Source organism: Elephas maximus, chromosome 21 (assembly GCF_024166365.1).
Source record: "Elephas maximus indicus isolate mEleMax1 chromosome 21, mEleMax1 primary haplotype, whole genome shotgun sequence".
Taxonomy (NCBI): Eukaryota; Metazoa; Chordata; class Mammalia; order Proboscidea; family Elephantidae; genus Elephas; species Elephas maximus.
Genome location: NC_064839.1, coordinates 53,012,519 through 53,034,880, shown reverse-complemented (window position 1 = coordinate 53,034,880; position 22,362 = coordinate 53,012,519). Strand labels below are relative to the sequence as shown.

Here is a 22,362-nt window from a genome sequence, read left to right as displayed (position 1 = left end):
GGCGCACCTTAGTCCTTGAAGTGACATCTTTGCTTTTTAACACTTAAAGAGGCCTTTTGCAGCAGATGTGCTCAATGCAGTGTTTCATTTGATGTCTTGACTGCTGCTTCCATGGGCGTTGATTGTGGATCCAAGCAAAATGAAATCCTTGACAACTTCAGTCTTTTCTGTGTTGTGAGGATTTTTGTTTTCTTTATGTTTAGCCATACTGAAGGCCATATAGTCTTTGATCATCATCAGTGTTTTCAAGCCTTTTTTCACTTTCAGCACGCAAGGTTGTCTCATCTGCATATCGAAGGTTTAGTGAGTCTTTCTCTAATCCTGATGCCATGTTCTTCATATAAGAACCATTGGTTTTAAGACTCATGATTTCAGAGCCGTTAAAATGTAAGAGAAAAGCATATGTCTTAGAATTACGAGACCACGCCGTGTTGTCGTGCAATTCTGACTTCTGATATCACCCTTAGGATTCCAGCTTTCCTCCTTCTTTTTCAGTTATGTGATTGTATTGGTTTTAAAAATTAGGTATTGATTTAATTATAAAAAGGTAGTTGAATGTAGTTATAGATTTTATTAAAGGTTTCGTGAATCAACTTGTAAGATTTGAGGAAAATTTCTTTGGTGCATCTTGAATAAGAAAAGAAGAAAATTTTGAACTACCAAGGTTTTAAAAAGGAAAAATGCATCTTCTTGTTTTATATCAACACGAGAGGGAAGCCTGGTCCAGTCTCAGGCTGTCCCTTTTTCCCAGCCCTGTTGGTCCCCTCACAAATGTGCCTGTACATGTTACTGGACCCCAGTCCCATTTCTCTCTTCCCCAGCTTTCTCCCTAAATGGTGAGCTTTGCTTGTTCCTTCTCAGTCTGCTTCTTAGGACACCTTTCCTTGGCCTGTAATGTTCTGGCCAGGTACAAGTGGGCTGCTTCACTCTGAGCCTTTCCGGTTGCTACAGATGCTGTCTGAGGGGCCTTTGACTCTGCCCTCGCCCTGTAGGTGGTGGCATGCTTTCTAGCCCCTCCCACTTATGTGTTTGCTTGCACCCTTCAAAAAAGTAATGGGACTCCCATGTGATAGAGGACATAAGTCTGTAGGAGTGGCAGGGAGGTGAAAGGGAATAAGGAGCCCTGGTGGGGCTGTGAGTCAGAATCGACTCAATGGCAGTGGGTTTGTTTTGTTTTGTTCTGGTGACACAGTGGTTAAGTGCTCAGCTGCTAACTGAAAGGTTGTCAGTGGGAATCCATGTTGGTTCAAATCCACCAGTGGCTCTGTGCGAGAAAAGACTTGAGGATCTGCTCCCATAAAGATTACAGTCTAAGAAACTGTGCGGTAGTTCTGCTCTGTCGCATGGGGTCAATATGTGTCAGAGCCGACTCAACGGCACACAGCAACACACGTGGAATGGGGTTCCAAGTATATACTTGTATGCATATATGTTTGCATTTTAAAATTATGAACTACATTATGGAGATTTACTGGGGAGCTATGTAATTCCGCCACCCAAACAGTTAAATCCTGTCATTTTTGATAATTTATTTTTATTTTAAACAAAACTTATGATCATTTTAAACATAGTTTGTGGTTTTTTAGTTGATATTATAAGCATTTTCCCATGCTGTTTTTGTTTCTATAACCTTGGTCTTCAATGGCTACAAAATTGAGAGAGTGCTTAACCAGTTTTAAACTTAATGAACGGTGCCCCCCCCCACCCCCCCAGCTGCTGTGCCAGTCACACTGGATGCCGGGATCCCTTCTGAGAGTGAAAGCCACTGCTCTTGTCCTTCCTCGCTCATCTTCAGAGCCCCCCCACCCCCACCCCAGTGTTGTTCTCAGGAAGGGTAGCAGGAGAGATCCACCGGGGAGACAGCTGGCTGTGAACTCTTCATCTGGTGCAGAGCTGTGCTGCAGTGGAGGCTCCCCGGGAGCCGGCCCACACGGGCTCAGTGGCACCGTCCAGGGAGCTGACATACCACACATGGGGCTGTCCGAAGACTGCAGAGAAGACTCACCAGCATTTGAGTCTGGAGTTTGAAATGCCTCTTGAATTTGAAAACAGCTGAATAATGTTCGTCTGGTTTTCTCATTTTCCTCTCCAGATGAGTCATTTCCCGCTTCCAGGCCAGATGGAGTTTTTTTACTTTTTTCATAAACCTTAATATTATTCAGTCCTGGAATATTTAGGTACCCATTGGTACTCTGTGGCCAGGGAAGATGTGCTGACCGCATTTTTCTGTGTTCATTGATGGTGTAAATTCTATTGTTTAAAAAACCAAAAGATAGGGGTGAGAGCGATGTCACTGTGGGCAAGTTTAAAAAAATACTGACGTGGAAAAACATAAAAGCAGTTTATTTGCTGACAGTCTGACTGAGGAAGTAAAACAAGAACAGTGAGTAGTTTCACTGAATGAAGACAGGGAGGTAGGTGTACAACCTATAAATGTCGTGCTTTCTTTGTTTTGTCAGAAAAGATATATTTTTATTTTTTAAAGTAATTCTTTCCTGTAAGGTGCATTTTAAGCTTAAAATGCTCTAAACCAAATGGATTCTACTATCTTCCAAAATGCATATCTACCCTGATGCAACTTTACTAAATTTGGGAGTCTTAAAAAAGAATAATACTTAGTAAGTGAAGCTTCTTCTCCCCCACCAGACCATAACCCACAGACTGCAAGAATCAGGTCTTGTCTAATACTAACTTCCCAGTACCGAGAGCCTAATACATGTATGTTGGTGAATGAACAATTGGTTTAGAGCCGGGATTGGCAGCTTTTGTCTTCGAAGATCCAGATAGGTACATATGGCTTTGGAAGCCGTGAGTCTCTGTCCCAGCAACTTATCTCTGCTGTTGTGGGGCAGAAAGCGGCCGTAGACAAGATGTGAACAAATAGGCTTGTGTGCGTTCCAGTAAAACTGTTAACAAAAACAGGTGGAGGGTGGGCCACCTGCCTTTTGCCAGCCCTGGTTTATTTAGATCAGTGCTGTCCAATAGAATGCCCTGTGATGACTGAAATGTTGTTATCTTTGCTATTTAACATGGTAACTACTAGTCTCATGTGGCATTGACTTTTAAATTTTTTTCAATTCTAATGTATTTACTTTAAATAGTCGCACACCACGCGGCCAGTGGCTACAGCACTGGGTAGTGTAAGCTTAGAACTTTCCCCAAAGTATGTTCCATAGAACAGTTGTTCTTTGGGATGTTAATACGTGTTAGAAGAAGAAAGTTCAGGAATGCTCAGGATACGAAAAAGTTCAGAAATATCTGTTTTGTAATAGATATATTTATTGCAGGACTTCTCAGAGCCTTTGATAGGCTAATGTACATTGATGGTCTGTAAGGAGGAGGTAAAGTATGCAGTGCTTCTCAGTTTTTTCCCCCAAACTTCTTAGTGTGAAACTTTTGGGGGAGTGGTCCTGAGCATCTAAACAGAACTGGTATTCCTTGGAAGACACTTTGGAAAACACCTGTGCAGCAGACAGGAGATTGGCTGTTGGGAGGATATTTAACATAATTGTTTTTGATGTGTTATCTTGAGTATCTCATGTAGCACAAAGCTATGTTTTGAAGATATGTAGTTCTTCTAGTACGCTGCCAAGTGACCTCTAGAAAAGAGCCAGCAAGGAGGGGGTGGGGTGATGACGCTAACTTGTTACAGCCTTACCATTCTTCATTATGTTCCCCATAAGTTATCCATAAAAGATCAGTCTCCATGCCTGTAGAAAATATGGAAGCTTGAAGAGTCCGCTGTATTGAACTTTTGAGAAACTTCTGTATTTTGAATCAGAAGTAGGACATAAAGACCTCAGTGTGGTTTGAGAGTTGGGAAACTACACTGTGTTTGATAAGTGGCTCGTTAATTTCGAAAAAATATTTTGGCTTATTTAGAAATGCTGCTTAAAAACATAAATTGTATCATTTTACCTTTGAGGAGAAAAAAATGCCCCCGTGTATGTGGAAGAGGGGAAGCGATGGATACCTTTAAACTCTTAGTGATGGTTTTCCTACTTTGTCCTTGTTGTTAAGGAGACCTTGAAAGCAGGATCAGAAGCTGGTGCTTCAAGAAGCCTATGGCTACACAATGAGTCTTAGGGTCCACTTTTTAGAAATAAAGCTGGGACAAAAGCTGTGACTTCAGCCCTTAGGGAATGTGGAATGTGGGGTGGCCTCTTTGACATTTGCATAAGCTGTGAACACCAGTGCAGTGTAGCTTGAAGGTCACAGAACGAGGTGTTAGGAAGATCTGGGCTCTAGATGTAGCTTTGCCAGTAACTGTGGAACTATGGAATCACAAATGCCAAACCCATGGGAACACGAACTGATTCTTCTGACAGGGAGAGGAGAGGATAAAGGGATTATATAAAAAGAAGTAGTGAATGAAGGGGGAATGCCTCTTGGAGCAGTGGTGTTGGTGGCTTCATTCCAGAAAGTGAGGAAGGTGGTCCTAGGGTGCTGCAGTGTCACATCTCAGAGTCTTAGGGTATTCAGATCCATGTAAGAGGCTGAAGGGGTGTGTGTGGTTGAATGATGTCTGCATGTTATTGTGGCCAGCCACTCTAGAATCCAGAAAAAGCATCCTTCATCTTTGTACAAATATCGTAAGGGCGGAGTCTGACTCCCCTAACTTCACAAGGAGGGAAGAGAATCAAGATCAACGGCCCAAGGCTGATTTCCGTGAGGTGGAGATCAGCCATGTCTCTTCTCTCTTCCATCTTTACCAGTTCTGACACCAACCATCTCTACCACAAGACTCTGTGTCTCTGTGCTGGGTTCGATAATTTATTGCGATGGTCACACAGAACTCACAGACAATATTCCTGATTATGGGGTTTATTAGGGAAGTAACAGGTTATAATTCAGGTTCAGGAACGCTAAGAATATAGTTCTTTCATGAGGACAGCCTCTTCCCAGTTGCCCTTACAGGCACACCTCTCTCTGGCCCTCAGCCTCTGTCCTGCTGGAACAAGTGTTACAATGCTCTTTTAGAGCTGCTGATAAGTGCCCAGAGGCACTCTACTCTGCCAGCAAGCTTCCTGCCCAAAGGCGCTTAGCTTTCTCACTTCATGGGCCAAAAGCCCACCACACCATCCCCCGCTGTCGTTTCTGTGCCACCCATTGCTTCTTGAGCTCTCTCTCTCTCTCTCTTTCTGTCTCCTGGTTCCAGGAGCTTCTCAGCACAGGGATCCTGGGTCCAAAGATGCGCTCTCTGCTTCTGCCTGTTCTTTGGTGGTGGAGGTGGAATCCTCTCTGTACTCTGGAATTGGCTCTATTTTAAGGCAAAACTGACCAATCCCCTTGGTGGACCACAATTACCCTACTCGCACAATCTCATCCAGTCACCTGGGTGGGAGTTACAAGACCACGGTGAGAAGGGCTACAGAAAAGTGATCCATCACACCACAATCTTACACACCACTTTTCAAACGGTACCTGGAAAGGGGAGGGGGAGTCTTGGCCAAAGGGAAGAAATAAGGCCTGAGAAGGCAGATGTATTTATGTTTAACTGTTTGAATGGTGTAGAAATGATCCTTTTCCTTTTATCAGATGGTTTCCCTTGTGCCTCTGTCACAGAGTAGGGTGGGAGTGTGAACTTGTCCTGTGTTGTAGCTGCAAGGCAAGGCCACCTCTGGCATGTTTTTGAGTCCAGAACACACCAGAGAGTGTCTTTTAAAAAATTTTTACTTTCTCTTCTTTCCTGCAATGCAAATCACATGCGTAACATTTTGAAAGATAACAGATTTAAAGTATTTTATTTCTGTGTGTAATATTAAAATACAATACCATATGCACATGCTTAATAGAAATAACTGCTGAAAGAATAGATACTAGCAGAATTTGGGTTTTTTTTTTTTTAATGGTTGTTAGTATGGCGTCATGTTGAACTCAGTTCTTGGTGGCATTTGTTAAAATGGGATCCTCCCTGCACACGTAAGGCTTCATTTTGCAATTTGTTAAACTCCAGGCCTGAAATCCCAATTTGAGGCAAAGCCTTCCTCCTGTTATCATCCCGAGGGCATGTCAGTACAAGCCCAGTGTGTTTCTGACCCAGTCGGCCAAGGCTCAGGAGGGGACTCTCAGGTGATGGGGGCCCTGGCAGGATCAGTGGGCCTTCAGCAGATGGGAGCGCAGCCCTTTAGAACTGTGGAGATCATTCCTTGCTCTGAGTCTTATCTAAGACTGATCCCAGGTGTGCTAACATGTCAGGGAGATATAAATTCAACAAAGCATGTTCTTCCTACTCCTCTGTCCCCCTTCTCTTTCGAGGCACCCACTAGACCTGAGAAAAACCACAGGGGGCTTTGCTCAAGGTTCGCCCTTGAAGCTCTTGCTCTGGTCTTGTGCCAGGGTTTGCTCGAGTGGCCTCTTGCAGCTCCAGGCTGTGAACTGGACGGCTAGTGTCCTTGTTCAGCTCTGGTGCAGGCTTCTATCACTGTGGGAAATCCCAAGGAAATGCCGTGACTAGAGATTTCCTGTTTCAGTTGACCCACCTCTATTTTTTGAGAGGGTTGAGGCTCAGGGTTGGAGAAAAGTGGGCAAACATTAAGAACAGTTTAGGAGAAGCAGCTTTTAAAAGTATAATTACTAGAGAAAATTGTTTATTCATATACTTCCCTGCTGAAGGAGCCACGTGTCACACCCCAAGATGTGACTCTGTCAGACCAAGAATGGCCACTCAGTGTTCGTCCTCTTTTAAAGTCCACAAAGGATATTTTATCTTGAATACATGAGCAGTTTCACCTTGTACCATATGAAGATTAATTCAAAATGGGTCTAGACTGTGAAACTTCTAGAGGGACGCGTAGGAGAAAGTCTGTGATGTGGAGTTAGGCAGCGATCGCTTAGGACACAGAAAGCGTGAACTGTGAAAGAGAAACTTGGACTTCATCATAATTAAAAACTAGTCTTTGAAAGACACTTAGAAAATGAAAAGACAAGCCACGGATTGGGAGACAATATTTGCAAAATGTATTCGGTCAAAAATCTATATCCAAAATGTATAAAGAACCCTTGCAATTCACTCATAAGAAGAAACCTAGATTGAAAAATGGGTAAAAGATTTGAATAGGCTTTTCACCCGAGAGGACATTTGGATAGCAAGTAAATACCAAGAAAAATGCTCAACATCTTTGGCCATTAGGGAAATTAAAGCTAAAACCATAATGTGATACCAGTGCACACCTACTAGAATGGCAACAAATAAAGACAGCAACAAAAAAGACCAAGCTTGACAGGCACACAGGGCAATTGGAACGCTCCCGTACTCCTGCACCGGTAGTGCGGGAGACAGGTTAGCAGCTCAAGTTAACCGTGAAAAAACAGTAGAAAAAGTTAGATGTTGAGACTGGTTGCTGTGTTCCCCCATCTTTCTCAGGGAAGGAAGGAAGAAGCCATGCTATTCTGTTCATTTCACATGGGCACCATGTGTTTGTACCCTGTACATCTTCAAGGCTGATTGTTAAATCATTCTTCACAAGATTGTGATTGCAGCCTAGAATGGCAGATCCTTTGTGCCCTGTGACCCACTGGCCAAAGTAATCACAAGCTGTGCCCACTTTGAGGACAGTAGGGAAGCCCAGCGGAAGGAGGAGAACCAGGCCAGGTGAGAGCCTAGGTGTTGTACACAGAGCGGGAGCAGCCAGGGTGGCTACCTTGGGTGTCTGGCACGCCCCTTCTGTCAGGTTGTCTGCCCACCTTAGCAGTTGGCTCCAGCCGCTCATGTAGTCCTTATCCCAAATGGTATGGCAGGGAAGAGCTGAGGGGGTGCAATGCGACAGTCCTCTCAGGGCTGATTCAAAGTTTTCATCCCTTTTGCCTGAATCTAGTCAGAGCTGCAAGGGAGGCTGGGAAATGTGATAGCTGGATAAATCGTCCATCATTAGAGAACAGTTCTTCTGGGGTGAGCAGTCAGCCGTTTCTGCCACAGCATTCCTTTTTGTTCTCCAGGGGTTTTCCTTTTTTTAGTGACACCTTGTACTCAGTTATGGACTTTCTCATTCCTTTCCTGCTTCTTTCCCTCTCTTATATTTTGACAGCGTAGGTAAATGTAAGTGTCTTGTGCATTTAATGTCATGTATTAGCAAAGGCCATTGTTAACACACTCCAGCAAATTCAGTAAAGTGGTACAGATCAAGATGGACAGCTGAAGTATATCATCTGATGTGTGTTGTACATCTTTTCGCTCCCACACGTGTCTGGTGTCTGCAGTGTGCCTGGCTCTGTGCTGAACGTGAGGGACACATTGAGAGACAGCCAGGGCTAAGTAAGGACCTCAGTGAGTGGCGGGTGCTTATCTTTGTTTAGCCAGTGCACAGTCTCCACCTTCTAGGGCTCATGGCATAGCACCCCAGACAGTAGAGTGAGTGTTGAAATGGAAGTCACCTGGGAAGAAGGAGCCCAGCCCACTGGGTTGCGAAGGCGCCAGTGTCCTTGTCCATCTCTCTGCAGTCACAGATACAGTTTTCTTTTTTTAAGAGCCTGCAAAAGGATCCTGCAGGGTATTAGCTCGTTCCTCTTACTGTACATTTCTCTTAAACGCTTATGGTTGATGTTGCTTAATTCTGGTTCATTTTCTGTTGTCGTGTTTAAATAAATTGGGTTGTGTCTTTTTCAATTTTATTCTCTCCTTTCCTTTTTCGTTTTAGCTACCTCCTAAAGATTTAAAACATAAGTTAGTTTAGAGCTGCCTAGAATAAATTTCATTTTACCGTAGATGTGAATTTCATGTTTAGATTTTTTTTTTATATTGTGTATAAAAACCCAAACCCAGTACTGTCAAGTCGATTCCTACTCATAGCGATCCCTATATATTCTGTTAAGTTGCCTTCTTAAAATTGCTACTTTTTTTTCCATCTTGTGTGACTACACTCTCTTGACAGTCCTTGTGCTCTTTAGGGGCAGTGTTAGCAGTCTGTTGTTTCTTTATAACAGTGTCCTGATCACCCCCATCCTTGCCCTGTCGTACAGGGGAGAGCATGTATTCCAATGACAGGAAGACAAGTAAGACTGCCTGGGTGACTGTGCTCTGAGAAACTGTGTTTAAAACAATCACAGTTGAGCGCATTGAGCATTCTGAACCCCAGGCCGTTGCTGTTGAGTCAATGCTGACTCATAGCGACCCTGTAGGACAAAGTAGAACTGCCCCATAGGGTTTCAAAGGCTGTAATCTTACAGAAACAGACAGCCACATCTTTCTGCCAGGGAGCAGCTGGTGGGTTCAAACGACTGACCTTTTGGTTAGCAGCCAAACACTTAACCACTCTGCCACTAGGGCTGTTTTCGTTGAACATTAGTGTTTCATAAATCAGAACTGATTCATAACCTTTGAGGGTTAACACAGGGGATGGCACAAAGACCCATTTATAACCAGAGCTGGTATTCTTGCACATTCAAGTAAACTTAGGTTCTATTTTCAAATCCGTTTTCTTTCTTTTCTATGCTTCGTTTTTGTTTTTTTTGCTTGTGTCTTCTGTTTTACTTTTAAATTTACTGCCAGACCTAAATGTTAGCCTTCTTCCTTCCCACAAAGTTTCTGACTCTGTGTGAGGGCAGGGGCACTGCAGAAGCGACTGAACAACACCAAGTGCGACAGCCTTGTGTGAAAACTGCTAAAGTGTCAAATGCCAAATAACTACGTGTAGCTTAAGATTTTATTTCATTTTTATAATTTTGTTTTTTTACTTTTACAGTGAGTGTTGAAAAGATAGACCTGAAGGGATTATCACACAAAAAAAATGAAAGAAATGTTGAATGTTCCTTTGAGGTAAGATGCTAAGTTTTTTTTTTTTTTCCTCTCTCTCTCCTCTAAGGAGTAGGAAGAAAATATTTACCACCAATAGCTACTGTTATTTAACAGATGTGCCTGTTTGCCAAGCCCTGTGCCAGTGCTGTGGGAGGTAGGCAAGTGAACCTCGGTCCCGTTGGCAGCTGAGCTTCACAATGGGGGTGGTCGGGGTTCTGGCCTGGGGGGCTGCTTCCTCCCTGCAACTATAAGGGGAAGGGTGTGTGGGCTCTGGAACAGCCTGGCGTTCAGGATTCCTTTCTCTCTCTCCCTCTGTGAGCTCTGTGACCTAGGACAGTGGCTGAACACTCCATGCCCATGTCTCCATTTTTGTAAACAGACAAACAAACAAAAAAATAAACCGACTCACAGGGACTCTATAGGTCAGAGTAGAACTGCCCCATATGGTTTCCAGGGAGCAGCTGTTGGTTTCAAACTGCCAGCCTTTTGGTTAGCAGCCAAATGCTTAACCACTGAGCCACTAAGGCTCCCCATTTGTAAAGAAGGGTATTAAATGAGATACCCATACAGAGCACTTAGCACAGCGGCTGCAGTGTAGTACCTAACCTAAAAGCAGAGGCACTCTTCTTCTCATGCACACCCTAGATGGCAAAAGCTCCTCGGCCTCTGCAGTGAGGGCCTCCATGCTAATGCGTCTATGCAGTGAGGGCCCACACACTCCCACATCTGTGCAGTGACAGCCCCTCCATACTGACACACCAGTGCAGTGATGGCGTCCATGCTGACGCATCTGTGCAGTGAGGGCCTCCACACTCAGAATGTCTGTGCAGTGACAACCCTCCACACTGACACACCCATGCAGTGAGGGCGTCCATGCTGACGTGTCTGTGCAGTGAGGATCCTTCATGCTGACATATCTGTGCAGTGAGGATCCTCCATGCGGACGCGTCTGTGCAGTGAGGGCCTCCATGCTGCCGCGTCTGCACAGTGAGAACCCTCCACGCTGCTGTGCCTGTGCAGTGAGGCCCTCCATGCTGCCGCGTCTGTGCAGTGAGGTCCTCCACACTGGCGTGCTTGTGTAGTGAGGCCCTCCATGCTGCCGCATCTGTGCAGTGAGGGCCTCCATGCTGGTGTGCCCAGTTACTGGTCGTTGGTCAGTGAAGGTGGATTACATGAAAATTGAGACATATACTCATGTTAGAGTTAAGATCAGAGATACACAGTAACGGCGGATTTACATAACGTGAAAGTCTGCTTCTCTCATATCATAGTCTACAAGGAGGTGACCCAGGGTCAGTGTGGCAGCTGTGTTCCATAAAAACCTAGGGGCCCAGGCTCCCTCCAGGGACTGAACTTTGACATCCCCAAGATGTGGCCCTCATTCTTATGGTCCAGGGTGGCAGCCAGGGCTCTTGTCTTCTCATTTTTATCCCAGGCAGCAAGATTCAGGAGGAAGGATTGTGGGGGAAAGCTACTTTTTATCTTTCTTTTAAGCGGTGTTACTAGAAGCAGCCACTAGACACTGCCGCTTATTAATGGCCAGAACATGGTTTCTTGGTCCCACTTAGCTGTGGAAGAGGCTGGGGAATGCGCTCTGGCTGGAGTGTCCCCACGCACAATTGGTTTCTATCACGTGCATGTCATGCTGTGTTAGGTTCTCATTTGACTGGATGCATTATTGAATCCTGGTCAATAATGAAAATCTGCTCCCAGAATTGTTAGGGCTGTATACTAGGCGCAGTTTACTAATTTTTCAAAGAATGTAGCTACATCAAAATACTTTAAATACTTTTACCACTGAAAGGATAAAATCTTCATTTGATTTGGGCAGTATAGCATTGTGAGAATCAGTTGTTATGCTCTAGATTTGTTTTTTCAAAGTGTAAGAAGACGACTAAATTACCTTAAGTATTGGAAATTGTTGAGAATGTACTCAGGGAGGCTTGTAACCATAGCTCTGGGGTCTCAGCAACCTCAGAGGCTCTGGATCCCAATGTCTTCAAGGTTGGCCGGTGCAGCAGGTCTCACAGGGATCCTGAGAAATACCACACTGGCCCTCTTAAACCCTGAGACAACTACAATTCGAGTAACCTTGTGGCCCGTGCAGAAGCAGTTGTACCTTACAGCTTCCTGTCTTTGGTCATCTGTGTCTTACATTCAGCATCCTCAGAGAGGGACTGATAAGGAGTCTGTTTTGGCCTTCAGTGGGGAGTGATTATTTAGTAAAGTGTGTTTATCAAGCCATTTCAGGAATGGCTGGCTTCGCTTACATCCATCTGATGATAGTGGCCTTTGATTCGGCCCCTGTTCTCAGTCCAGGTATTTGTGGCAAGGAAATCAGGGTCGTCCATTGTGAGATGTGGTAACTTTGTACAGCATGACTCTCGACAGCCGTTTTCTAAAGCCATGAGCTGTGGCAAACAGACTCTCCTCAGAGGAGGAGGGGAGAGCTGGAACCAGGAAGGGGAGGAGCAGTAAGCTGGCAGGGATAGACATAGGGCTCCGAGTCCTCAGAAAGCAAACTAACAACTCAGAAGAAGCCTGTGGCTCCAGGCCTGATGCTAGCTCTGAGCTTGCTGCATTAGTGTAGAGACTCCTGCTTGTGTTAACAGTGACAGCTGTCACAAGGGCCAGACGCTCAGATTAAGACGTTTTCTACCCCAAATGGTTCCGCTGCAATGTTTTGGCATTTAAAGGAAAAGCTTCAATTATATGTGGAAAGCTTGCTTTTCCTGGTATAATAACTGATAAGGTATTCTTGTAATCCTTCACTACCCAACAGTCCAACTCGTTTTTCTTTTGGGGTGCTAACTTGATATGCCCAAGATACTTAGAGCCAAAACTGCATTTGTTGGATGGTAACTAAAGGCACAGAGAAAGGATGTGATCATTAGCATTTTTAAAGTCTGTCTTCTTTACAGAACTCATTGCCTATTTGCACAGTTTGAACTGTATGTGTTAAGTCACTGCTACTGACTTGTCCCTGTCCACGCTCAAATAAATGGCTGCTTGTAGGGTGTGTTATCTACGCATCTGTCACGTAAAAGCTCCTGACAGTTAACCGTGGCCGATCGTACCTAGCAGCTGTCAGATTCTGTAGTTCTGTAAAGCAGGTAAGCTGGCAGGTAGCAGGCGGAGAAGATAACCCAACGCACACCCAACTTCCATCTTAAATGCCCCCGCACATCCTTTTCAGCTACCAGTCTGCTGTTCTCTTCCCACTCATACCACCTTTTCCAAAATGGTTGTCTAAAATTGCTCTCTCCCACTCCTTCCCACTTTCTTGCCAAACCACCCTGGCTCATATTCCTACAAGTTTATATAAGTCACTCTAATCAAAGTCACCAGTGATCCCCATGTTACTAAATCCACTGGGTAGTTTCCAGTCCTCGTCTTACTTGACCTCTTAGCAGCAGCTAACACTACTGAATGCTCATTCGTCCTGGAAATTCTCTTCTGACTTCTTGTCTGCTTTCTCTCAGCCTCCTTTGTTGTTCAGGCTCATCCTCGTTTACCTGGTCCTTGGTTGTTAAAATGGCTGCAGTTCCTCGGGACCCAGATGCAGACCCTCTCGTCTCTACTCTTTCCCAGGATTGTCTCCATAGGCACAGAAAAGGCATTTGACAAAAGTCTGTATCCGTTCTGGATACAAACTCTGAGCAGACTAGGAATAGGAGGGAACTTCTTCCACTTGAGAAAGGGCTTTAGGAAAAACGTCACATAATGGTGAGAGACAGAGTGTGTTCTCCACCAGGTTCAGGAACAAGGCAAATAATGTCTGCTCTTGCCACTTGTATTCAGCATCACATTGGAGGTTCCAGCCAGTGCAATAGGGGAGAAGAAATAAAAGGCACACGTAGACTGGAAAGGGAGATAACAAACTGCCCCTGCTTGCAGATAATCATCTACAAAGAAAATCTCCAAAAAAGGTACAAAAAAGCTACTAGAACTAATAAATTAGTTAGCCAGGTCACATGATACAAGGTCTATATACAAATGAATTGTAATTTTCTGTACTAGAAATGAACAGTTGGAAAAACCTAAACCATGAAGTGAGGTATAAGTGTAGTAAATTATTTGTGATATTAATATACTTGCAAGTATAAAATACTAATGAAATCAAAGACTTAAGTAAATACAGAGATATACTGTGGTACTAACTTGATATCATTGGTTTGGATGACTCAGTATTGTTAAGATGTCCCCTCTCCCCAAACCCATCTCTAGATTTAAAGCAAATGCAATAAAAAATCTCAGTGGGATGTGTTTTCTTTCTTTTTTATTTAAGAAATCAAGTTGATTCTAAAATTTATAAAGAAAGAACTAGGGTAGCAAAAATCATTAGGAGAATTAGAAAAACATTAGGAGAATCACACTACCGACTTCAAAAAAATGAAAGTTCTAGTCATCACCGTGGAATTGGTGGAGGGATAGACCCATAGACCAGTGGAACGGAACGGAGAGCCCAGAATTAGATCCCAGCTCTCAGAACTCAGTAATAACAACCCAGTAAAAGCTGGTCAAAAGATTTGAACAGACATTTCCCAAGGAAGCTATACTGATGGCAGATAAGCATGTGAAAAGATGTTCAACGTCATTAATTGTCAGGGAAATAAGATTAAAGCCACACTGAGATACGACTATACCAGTTAGAATGGCCAGAATTAAAAAACTGCCCAAACTAAGTGTTGGTGAGTGTGTGGAAGAACTGGGGCTCTCGTACACTGCTGGTGGTGGGAATGGAAAGAATGGAAAGCAGCATAGAAATAAATAGCTACTATGCCATGACCAGAACAGCCCCTTACCAGGAGGGCCTACTGTACCTTAACGAGATATGAAAGTCCATTGGTAAGAACATAGGAAAATTCAAAGGAGCATTTTCTGAAGGCCTTCACTTCTTATGGGGGAAATAAAATCACTTCTCCCATACGCCACCAATTTTTTCAGCCTTAGTCACCTTTCATTTTCATTTTCGTGTATCATTGTTTTCCAGGATAAAATGAAAGGTTACTCTTTTCTAGGAAGTTGTAAGTAACTGGATTAAAATGATAGCAGGATTTATAGAGCGACTGCAAATAGGAGTTTGAGTTTCCCGTTCATTCCCAAGGAGTTTGGTTTTGTTTGTGCAAAAATTATAATTGTTAGTTACTGGTTACTGAAGAAGTTAAATTAGTAAATTAGTAAGCCTGGAAGCAGATGTCCAAATTTTACGAGTAGCTTTTTCAAATTCCCTGTTGAGAAATTGGAGTATTTTAGACTTTTTTTTTTAAGATTACCTAAACCCTTGAAACACCTATTAGACTGTAGAGTTTTATTGGCATAGAACTATAAAAACAATATAAAAAACAACTATTGTACCATTCTTCCTTAAAAACCCAGACATTTATTTTAGTGCCGTATCTTAAAAGTTTGGGATCTAAAAACCATCTCAGCTGTTGTGACTGTCTCATCACTGTTAGCAAAGGACGAGTCCTGGTGCTTATTTTTAATTTAGCTTATATTTTTGTCAGATACACATGTGTGTGCATGGTTTAAAGAGTCCACTGGAAGACAGTGCCCGCAGTAGCAGGGCCTTGCTCTCATGGTGCTTCCCCTCGGTGCTCAGAGCCTAGCCCTGATCAGATCAGGGTTTGGTGTTGGCACTGGTGTGACTGAACACTGTCCATAACAGAGCCATGAGGTATGCTTCTATTACTTTTCCTTTCTTGCCCACATTTTGTTTTCTCTGGAGTTGTCTCTTTTTCATTTGCTTAATGACAAGTATTGTTCCACCCCTGCGTCGTTGCCCGCTGTCTAGACTCCTCTGTGGCGAGCGGACAGGCTAGGAGTCTGTCTGCATGGCCCTGGGAACTCTGGCTTCTGGAGCCCTCTGGCCTGCTCCACCCTGGACCCGATTGATGGTCTTCATACCTAGGATGTGTACATGGCAGGCTCTCATCTTGGGGCCTCCCCTCGTCTTCAGCCTGCGAGCCTGTCCCCTCTCCTGACTTGGATTTCCTGTTCTCGGATTGGACAACATCTGTTTTCTTGGGTTATTCCCTTGTTTTGTGGAGTACTTGCTCTAGTACCTTCTTAGTAAGGGTATTGGGGACGTACATGCTGTGGGGCTTCTGTGTCTGGAAATGTCCTTATCCATCAACCCTGACATGTCATGGGTAGCTAGCTGTCTACTCTGACATGTGATTGATAATACCACATAAAATTCCTGGCTCCAGGCTTCTGTCAAGGTGGGGAGGAGGATAGCTACCCATCTTCCAGAATCGAGGTATGGCTCTGTGGGGCTCTGACTGCTTCCGGGGCACCTTCTGAATGAGTCCTCTGCCGTAGTCTCATCTTCACCTTGCTAAGGCTCATCAGGTGCTGCCGCGATGCAGACGTGCTGCCCTCGTCCCAGGAGTGAGTCAGCCCCAGGAGGGTCTCTACTTCACATCTCCTGCTCAGCTTCCTTGCCTCGAGTTTCCACTTCTCAGAAATCCCTGAGTGTCACTTTTGCGAGGCTTGTGAAGTGGCTGGAGTTCAGGGAGTGGTTCCAATCCACCCTCTCTACTGGAAGTCTGGCCCGGTTCCCATGGGGGATGCTGACCCCTGAAGCTGAGGGGCAGGGGATCTCCATCCAGAACAGGCCCAGAGTTTAGTCTGGGATTAACCATTTCTTTATTCCTCTGAATGTACACACCGTTTGATGGATATAGTCTTTCAGGGAAAAGTAATTTTAAAATTTTTTGTAGTTACATAAAACTGTGCCGTCTAAATGCATTAACCTAAAGAATCTACCAAGTAAAAGTTTTCAGCCTGCCTCTTGTGATTTGGCCCTGTCCTTGGTCATGGTCTTTAAGGTGGTTTTCATTCAGTCGTATATATTAACACACTTGACGTTGGATATCAAGATTGGTTCCAGTAATAAAATGCAGAGGGTATTTCTGCCTCAGAATAGTAGCTTGTCACAGTCTTTTTAAGGAACACTACTTCTTAGGGATAATAGCAAGTGTTACTTGAAAAATCTCTGTTCAAATAAGCAGTGAGAATGCTCAGTTCATTCACTTAACATATAAGCATCCACATCTGGTAAGAACACTGCTCTTGGCTGTCGGCTATTCAGACCGTTTCAGTACGTTCACATGGAGTGGAGTCCCCAAGAGGGGTGCTGGAGACAGGTGGCATGTCTGTGCCTCTCAGACTTTGAGGAAAGACCAGGGTTTGGTTTGGTTTTTAAATTTCTAACCCATGGACAATGGACACTTAGTACATATGATAAGCAGTGGATAAACAGTGTGCTTGGATGTTAACAGTAGTGTCAAGTCGCTACGAAGGTCTCTAGGTGATCGCAGTTTCTGTACCTGCCTCATCGCACGAAAAGCCGAATCATTTGCAGTGTAATGGTGCTGAATTCAGCCTAGAAGTGGGATGTTAGTTTCCAGTTCTTGCTTTATACCTGCTTAGGTTGAAGTACCAGCTCAGCTGGAAGTAGTAAAAGAAAAACACACCAGGAACAAGCAACTTAGGGTACTCTTACATACCTAAAGAACATAATTGTCGGTGAAGGCAGATTGTCTCTTTCAACATAAAGCAACCCGTTCACGGTGTACTTACTGTTTAGGTGTTGGATTTCATCTTATAGGTGGGTTAGAATGCATTCATGTGGTATGAGTGTGGAAGAAAAGAAACAACTCAAAATGGGATCAGGCTTTTCTCAAAGAATGAGTTGTACAGAAAAGTTTTCCATTATGTATTTTACTTTGAAACGTACGTTGTCAACAGTGCGTTGAGTAGAAGGTCTTAAAGACCAGAATTGTTCTCACCTTTAATCATAGGTGTTACTGCTGTTGTATGTGCATAGCAGTTTATTAACCTTGCTCCCAAACTTCTTTTTAGTATTTGTCTAGTAGCTGTCTAGTGCTGCTATAACAGAAATACCACAAGTGGATGGCTTTAACACAGAGAAATTCATTTTCTCATGGTCTAGTAGGCTAGAAGTCCAAATTCAGGGTGTCAGCTCCAGGGGAAGGCTTTCTCTTTCTGTCAGCTCTGAAGGGAGGTCCTTATCAATTTTCCCGTGGACCAGGAATTTCTCTGCACAGGAACCTTGGGTCCAAAGGACACGCTCTGCTCCCAGCACTGCTTTCTTGGTGGTTTGAGGTCCCCAACTCTCGCTGCTTCCCTTCTCTTTTCTCTCTTGTAAAATAAAAGGTGATACAGGCCACACCACAGGGAAACTCCCTTTATACTTGGATCAGGGATGTGACCTGAGCAAGGCTGTTACATCCCACCCTAATCCTCTTTAACCACAGGCAGAGATTATGATTTGTAACACATAGGAAGATCACAAAATGGAGGACAACTACACAATACTGGGAATCATAGCCTACCCAAGTTGACACATATTTTTGGGAGACACAATTCAATCTATGGCAGTGTTATAGGATTTAAGTTTTTCAGACAGAAAAGCAGGTTCAGTGTTCTTATTTAGGAGTGGATAAGAGTTGGGCGTTAAGGCCACATTTGTAGCAATGATCCATCTAAGAATGGCCAGTCCATTCTAATGGACATTAGCAGTAGAGAGGTGAAGAAGATGTGCCTCCTCAGCTGACTTGTATTTGATGGGAGCTTAGTGGAGCAGACCCACTCACAGTCACTGTATGGTGTGACCACTACCGAACCAGGAAGTGATGAGCGTAAATCTCAGCATACATGGTTCAGCCTTTCCAGGCCAAGGGGGACAGAGGCTTCTGGAAGTACATGTGATGGGGGCATTTTTCAGCAGATGGGGACTGGGGGACAAATGTCATCCTTGATATCCCCCAGGACTAATTGCTCTAAATCACTAAATACCCACTCCTCACTTATTAACATGGTTAGGTTCCAAAGACCAGGTGTTACGAGAAAATAGAGGACGACCACATCAGGTCACAAAATGGAGGATGACTACATCATTACACAATGGCCATTCCACTGAGAATCATGGCCCAACCAAGTTGACACATAACCTTAACCATCACAGCCAGCATTACTCTCGCCTCACAACTTGTCATTTGTTATTGCCACACGTACGTTGTTAATGTGCAAAATAGTCAGATAGTAGATTTTTTACTATTGTCATAAATGCAGAATGTTGGATAACAGAATACTCAGTAAGTGAGGAGTAAGTGTAAATAGAATGTTTCCTTTTGGGGTAATAAAATACATCTGCTTATTTCATTTCCTGGCATAAAATCCTTCTTGGCTTCCTTTGGACTTCAGGGACTATGTCATGGTTTAACCCCTCCTAATCTAACCGCCGCTGCCTACTTCTCAGCTACATGTCCTGTTTCCTCTGCCCATCTTACTCAGTTCGTGGACTTTGTACTTGCCCTTCACAGCTGAGCTCACACTGTTCTCAAAACAGAAAGCTCCTCTCACGGAAAAGCACTCTCTCGCCCTCCTCTCACTCGTATGGCACCTGACATGGTAAACATTGCGATCCACACTGGGAGAAAATGGAGAAAAAAGACATAATCCCTCCCCCAGGGAGTTCACAGTCCACTGGGGAGATGGATGTTTATGAAGTAATGAAATACAATTACCAACCAAAGTAAGTGCTGGGAAGCAAAAATGGATGCTGCAGCCCAGTCTTTGGCATACCAGGCTTTGTAGGACTTCTTCCAGAAAGCCTTTTCTGATTCTCCCTGGATTCCCTCTTCCCACCCTTGCTCCCCACCATGGTTTTGCCTGCTGTTACTGTCCTTGTACCATAGATTTACTCATAGGTACCCCCACAGTTTGGTCAGTGAATTCCTGAGTGCAGGGGCCTTGTCCCATTTGTCAGTGTATCCAGAGCACCTAACCCATAACGGGCACCTGGTGTGTGGATGAATGGGCGAATTTCTGATGATTTTGTGGTTCTGGACCTAAAGTTGAGTGCCTCCCTAAGGAGGATAATGTCCTCTGGCACACACAGTTGTAACTGGCAACACTTTCTAGAACTTTGAGGAGCAAGCTTTAGACTCCATGCTTGAGTAATTTGGTGGTATTTGAAGAATGGCACACAGCAGAAGTTGAGCATTAATGGACTTGAGTTGCTTGAATGTTCCTTTTTAACAGGTCGGGAGTGTGTAAACACTCCCTTCTCGAGGTGCACAGTGCTCACTAAACCTGCACCAGCTAATAAATGACACGTGTGCTGTAGGTTCAGTATGTGGTGTCTGTTTTTAAGGTTTGTCTGTTTGTTTTTAAGGTCTTGTGGTCTGATTCTTCAGTAACATCAGTAACCAAATCTTCCTCTGAAGTGACTGAATTTATTTCAAAGGTAAGGTAACTTAAGGGCTATTACAAAAACTGCAAGAATCCTCTTCCCTAGTGGTTGATAATACTGTAGAGTAATTTTAGTGGATTACTTTCTTCAACTAGCATAGTGAGTGCAGTGTCAATTCATACTATCAACAGTGAAGTCCAAGGTCTGAGTCTAATAGGGTGTATTGCCATAAACACATGATCCCTGATGCCTTTATAGATCTTTACTCCCTCTGGCTGTTGAAAATGAGATGAGGCAGAAAGATGTGGCATGCACAAATGACTTGTTTATGTTTCTTTGTTTTGGTTTTTACTATTCAACACCAAAGTTGCCTTAGCAAAGCTGAGGAAGAGGGGTGACAAGAGGCCACACACCATTGGTTGAGTAGTTGGAGATAAAGGCCCCTAACACCTGGTTCACCTAGTTCCACCTTTATCTATTTTACATATTCATTTTTTTCTTTTAATCTTTCAATTGGTTCAATAAATACCGTTTGATGAAAGGGTTCCACTACTACGTAATACCTCTTTACCTCTATGTACATGTGTCTATACATGTCCAAAGTCTGCTGTCCAGTGACATAGCTGTGCATATTAAATAATCACCTTTGTTGTAGGGATGGAATAACATATCTAAAGCATCTCCAGAGTGAGTCTTACATTTTCATTATAAAATCAAGGATATAACCCTGTAGGAGAAAATTGCATAGGCAGATCATATTTAAAAGGCTTGGGTGGGGAGTTGTTTGTTTATGCTGATCCTTTCAGCCTATCCGGCACGCCTTAAAGGGTTATTAATACTCACCTGGGAATTCACCTAATCCTTTATAACATTCAGAACACTGCACATTCCTTCCTTTTTTGTCTAGCCATTCATTTGGTAAAAAGGTAGCTTTTCTACACTCCACTCAGCTGATTGGCACTTTGGCCTTTCATTAGTCTTCTGTCTAGGTGTTTAAAATTGCTAATAAATTTCCTGCTGGGGATTCTCTGCCCTTCTTGGATATCTAGTTTGTTGTCTTTCATTAATTTTGGAAAACTGTCATCCATGAATTGTCTTCACATATTCTTGTGTGCCCCATTCTCTCTTTCCTCCTCCTCCTGGGATGCTGATTACACGTGTCTTAGACCTTCGGTTTTGTCCACAGTTCTTGGATACTCATTTAGTTTTTCTTACTTTTTTCCACTCTGTATTTCAGTTTGGGTAATCTCTGCTGTCTTGTCTTCAAGTTCACTGTTGTTTTTCCTCTGCCATGCCCATGGACCTGTTGAATTTGCTGGATTTTTCATTGCTGATTTCATATTTTTGTCCTAGCTTTTCTATATGACTCTTTTTATATTAAAGTTTCCATCTCTCTGCTGAAATTTCCCATTTGTTCATGCATGTTCACATTTTTTACTAGATTCTTTAATTTGTTAATCATAGTTATTTAAAAGTCCCGGTCTGATAGTTCCAACGTCTGGGTTCTTTCTGAATCTGGTTTTGATGGTTGCTTTATTTCTTGACGGTAGTTCCTGCCCCCCCCCACCTCTTTGTTTTTTTGTATATCTTGCAATTTTTGATTCAATGCTAGGCTTCATGTTTAGAAGAGTATAGAGGCTGAGGTAAATGTATATGTGTCTGGAAATGGCCACACTTCTTTGTGTGGGTGCTTGATTCAGTGTGGTCAGGTCAGGAGTTGAGCTGGGTTTGGGTTTGGTTGTTGCTGTGGTTACCTCCAGGGCACCACAGGCTTTAATTTCTCCAGCGGAGGCTGCTGTGACCTTGTACCTGGAGTGGGGCCTTAGGTGGTGGAGGGTTCTTCTTCATGATCTTGTTTCACCCTCAGCTTCCAGCAGTCCTTGTATGCCTGTGGCATAGAGGGAACTCCTCTCTGCTCCCCCAGGTTACACTGCTGTTGCTTGTTACCTGGTGCTAGGCTTGTGGCAGGGTTGAGGAAAGGATTCTCCATTCTCCAGGTCCAGCCTCAGTTCTAGGCAGTACCTGGGCCCCTGGGCTTCAGGGGTGGGACTTTTCTCAGCATTCCTGCCCCTACCCCAGCAGTAGCTGATCTCTACTTTGTATTGACACAAGGTCCTGGGCCCAGGAGGGTTTCTTGTTGCTCCTCCAGGGCAGAGGGTTTGCTTTTACCCTTCCCACAAATGGTGGCTCTTTGCCCAAGGCTTGGTGGCAGGAGAGTTCCCACTCCCCCCGCCCTCACTTTTGCCAGAAGCAGAAAGGTATCCTACCACCTCAACCCCAGAGCTAGGGATCTTTGCTTGGGCTCGAGGGCAGGAGCAATCTTGCCCCCTCCCCTGGTGGTATAAGGCTTTTGCTCAGATGAGAGAAGTGTCCAGGGAAATGCACAGGGTTTCATGCATGG

General features: G+C 43.9%; 1 protein-coding gene across 2 annotated transcripts in view; it reads left to right on the top strand.

The window, feature by feature from the left end:
- ZCCHC14 (zinc finger CCHC-type containing 14) overlaps positions 1-22,362 on the top strand; it is an 80,230-nt gene that overhangs the window by 43,288 nt on the left and 14,580 nt on the right. Inside the window, exons 3-4 of one of the 2 annotated variants that reach the window (XM_049863924.1) lie at positions 9,681-9,754; positions 19,944-20,015. In XM_049863924.1, the coding sequence (XP_049719881.1) occupies positions 9,681-9,754; positions 19,944-20,015 (146 nt within the window). The remainder of the gene's footprint in view (positions 1-9,680; positions 9,755-19,943; positions 20,016-22,362) is intronic. The other variant, XM_049863925.1, reaches the window with a different exon arrangement.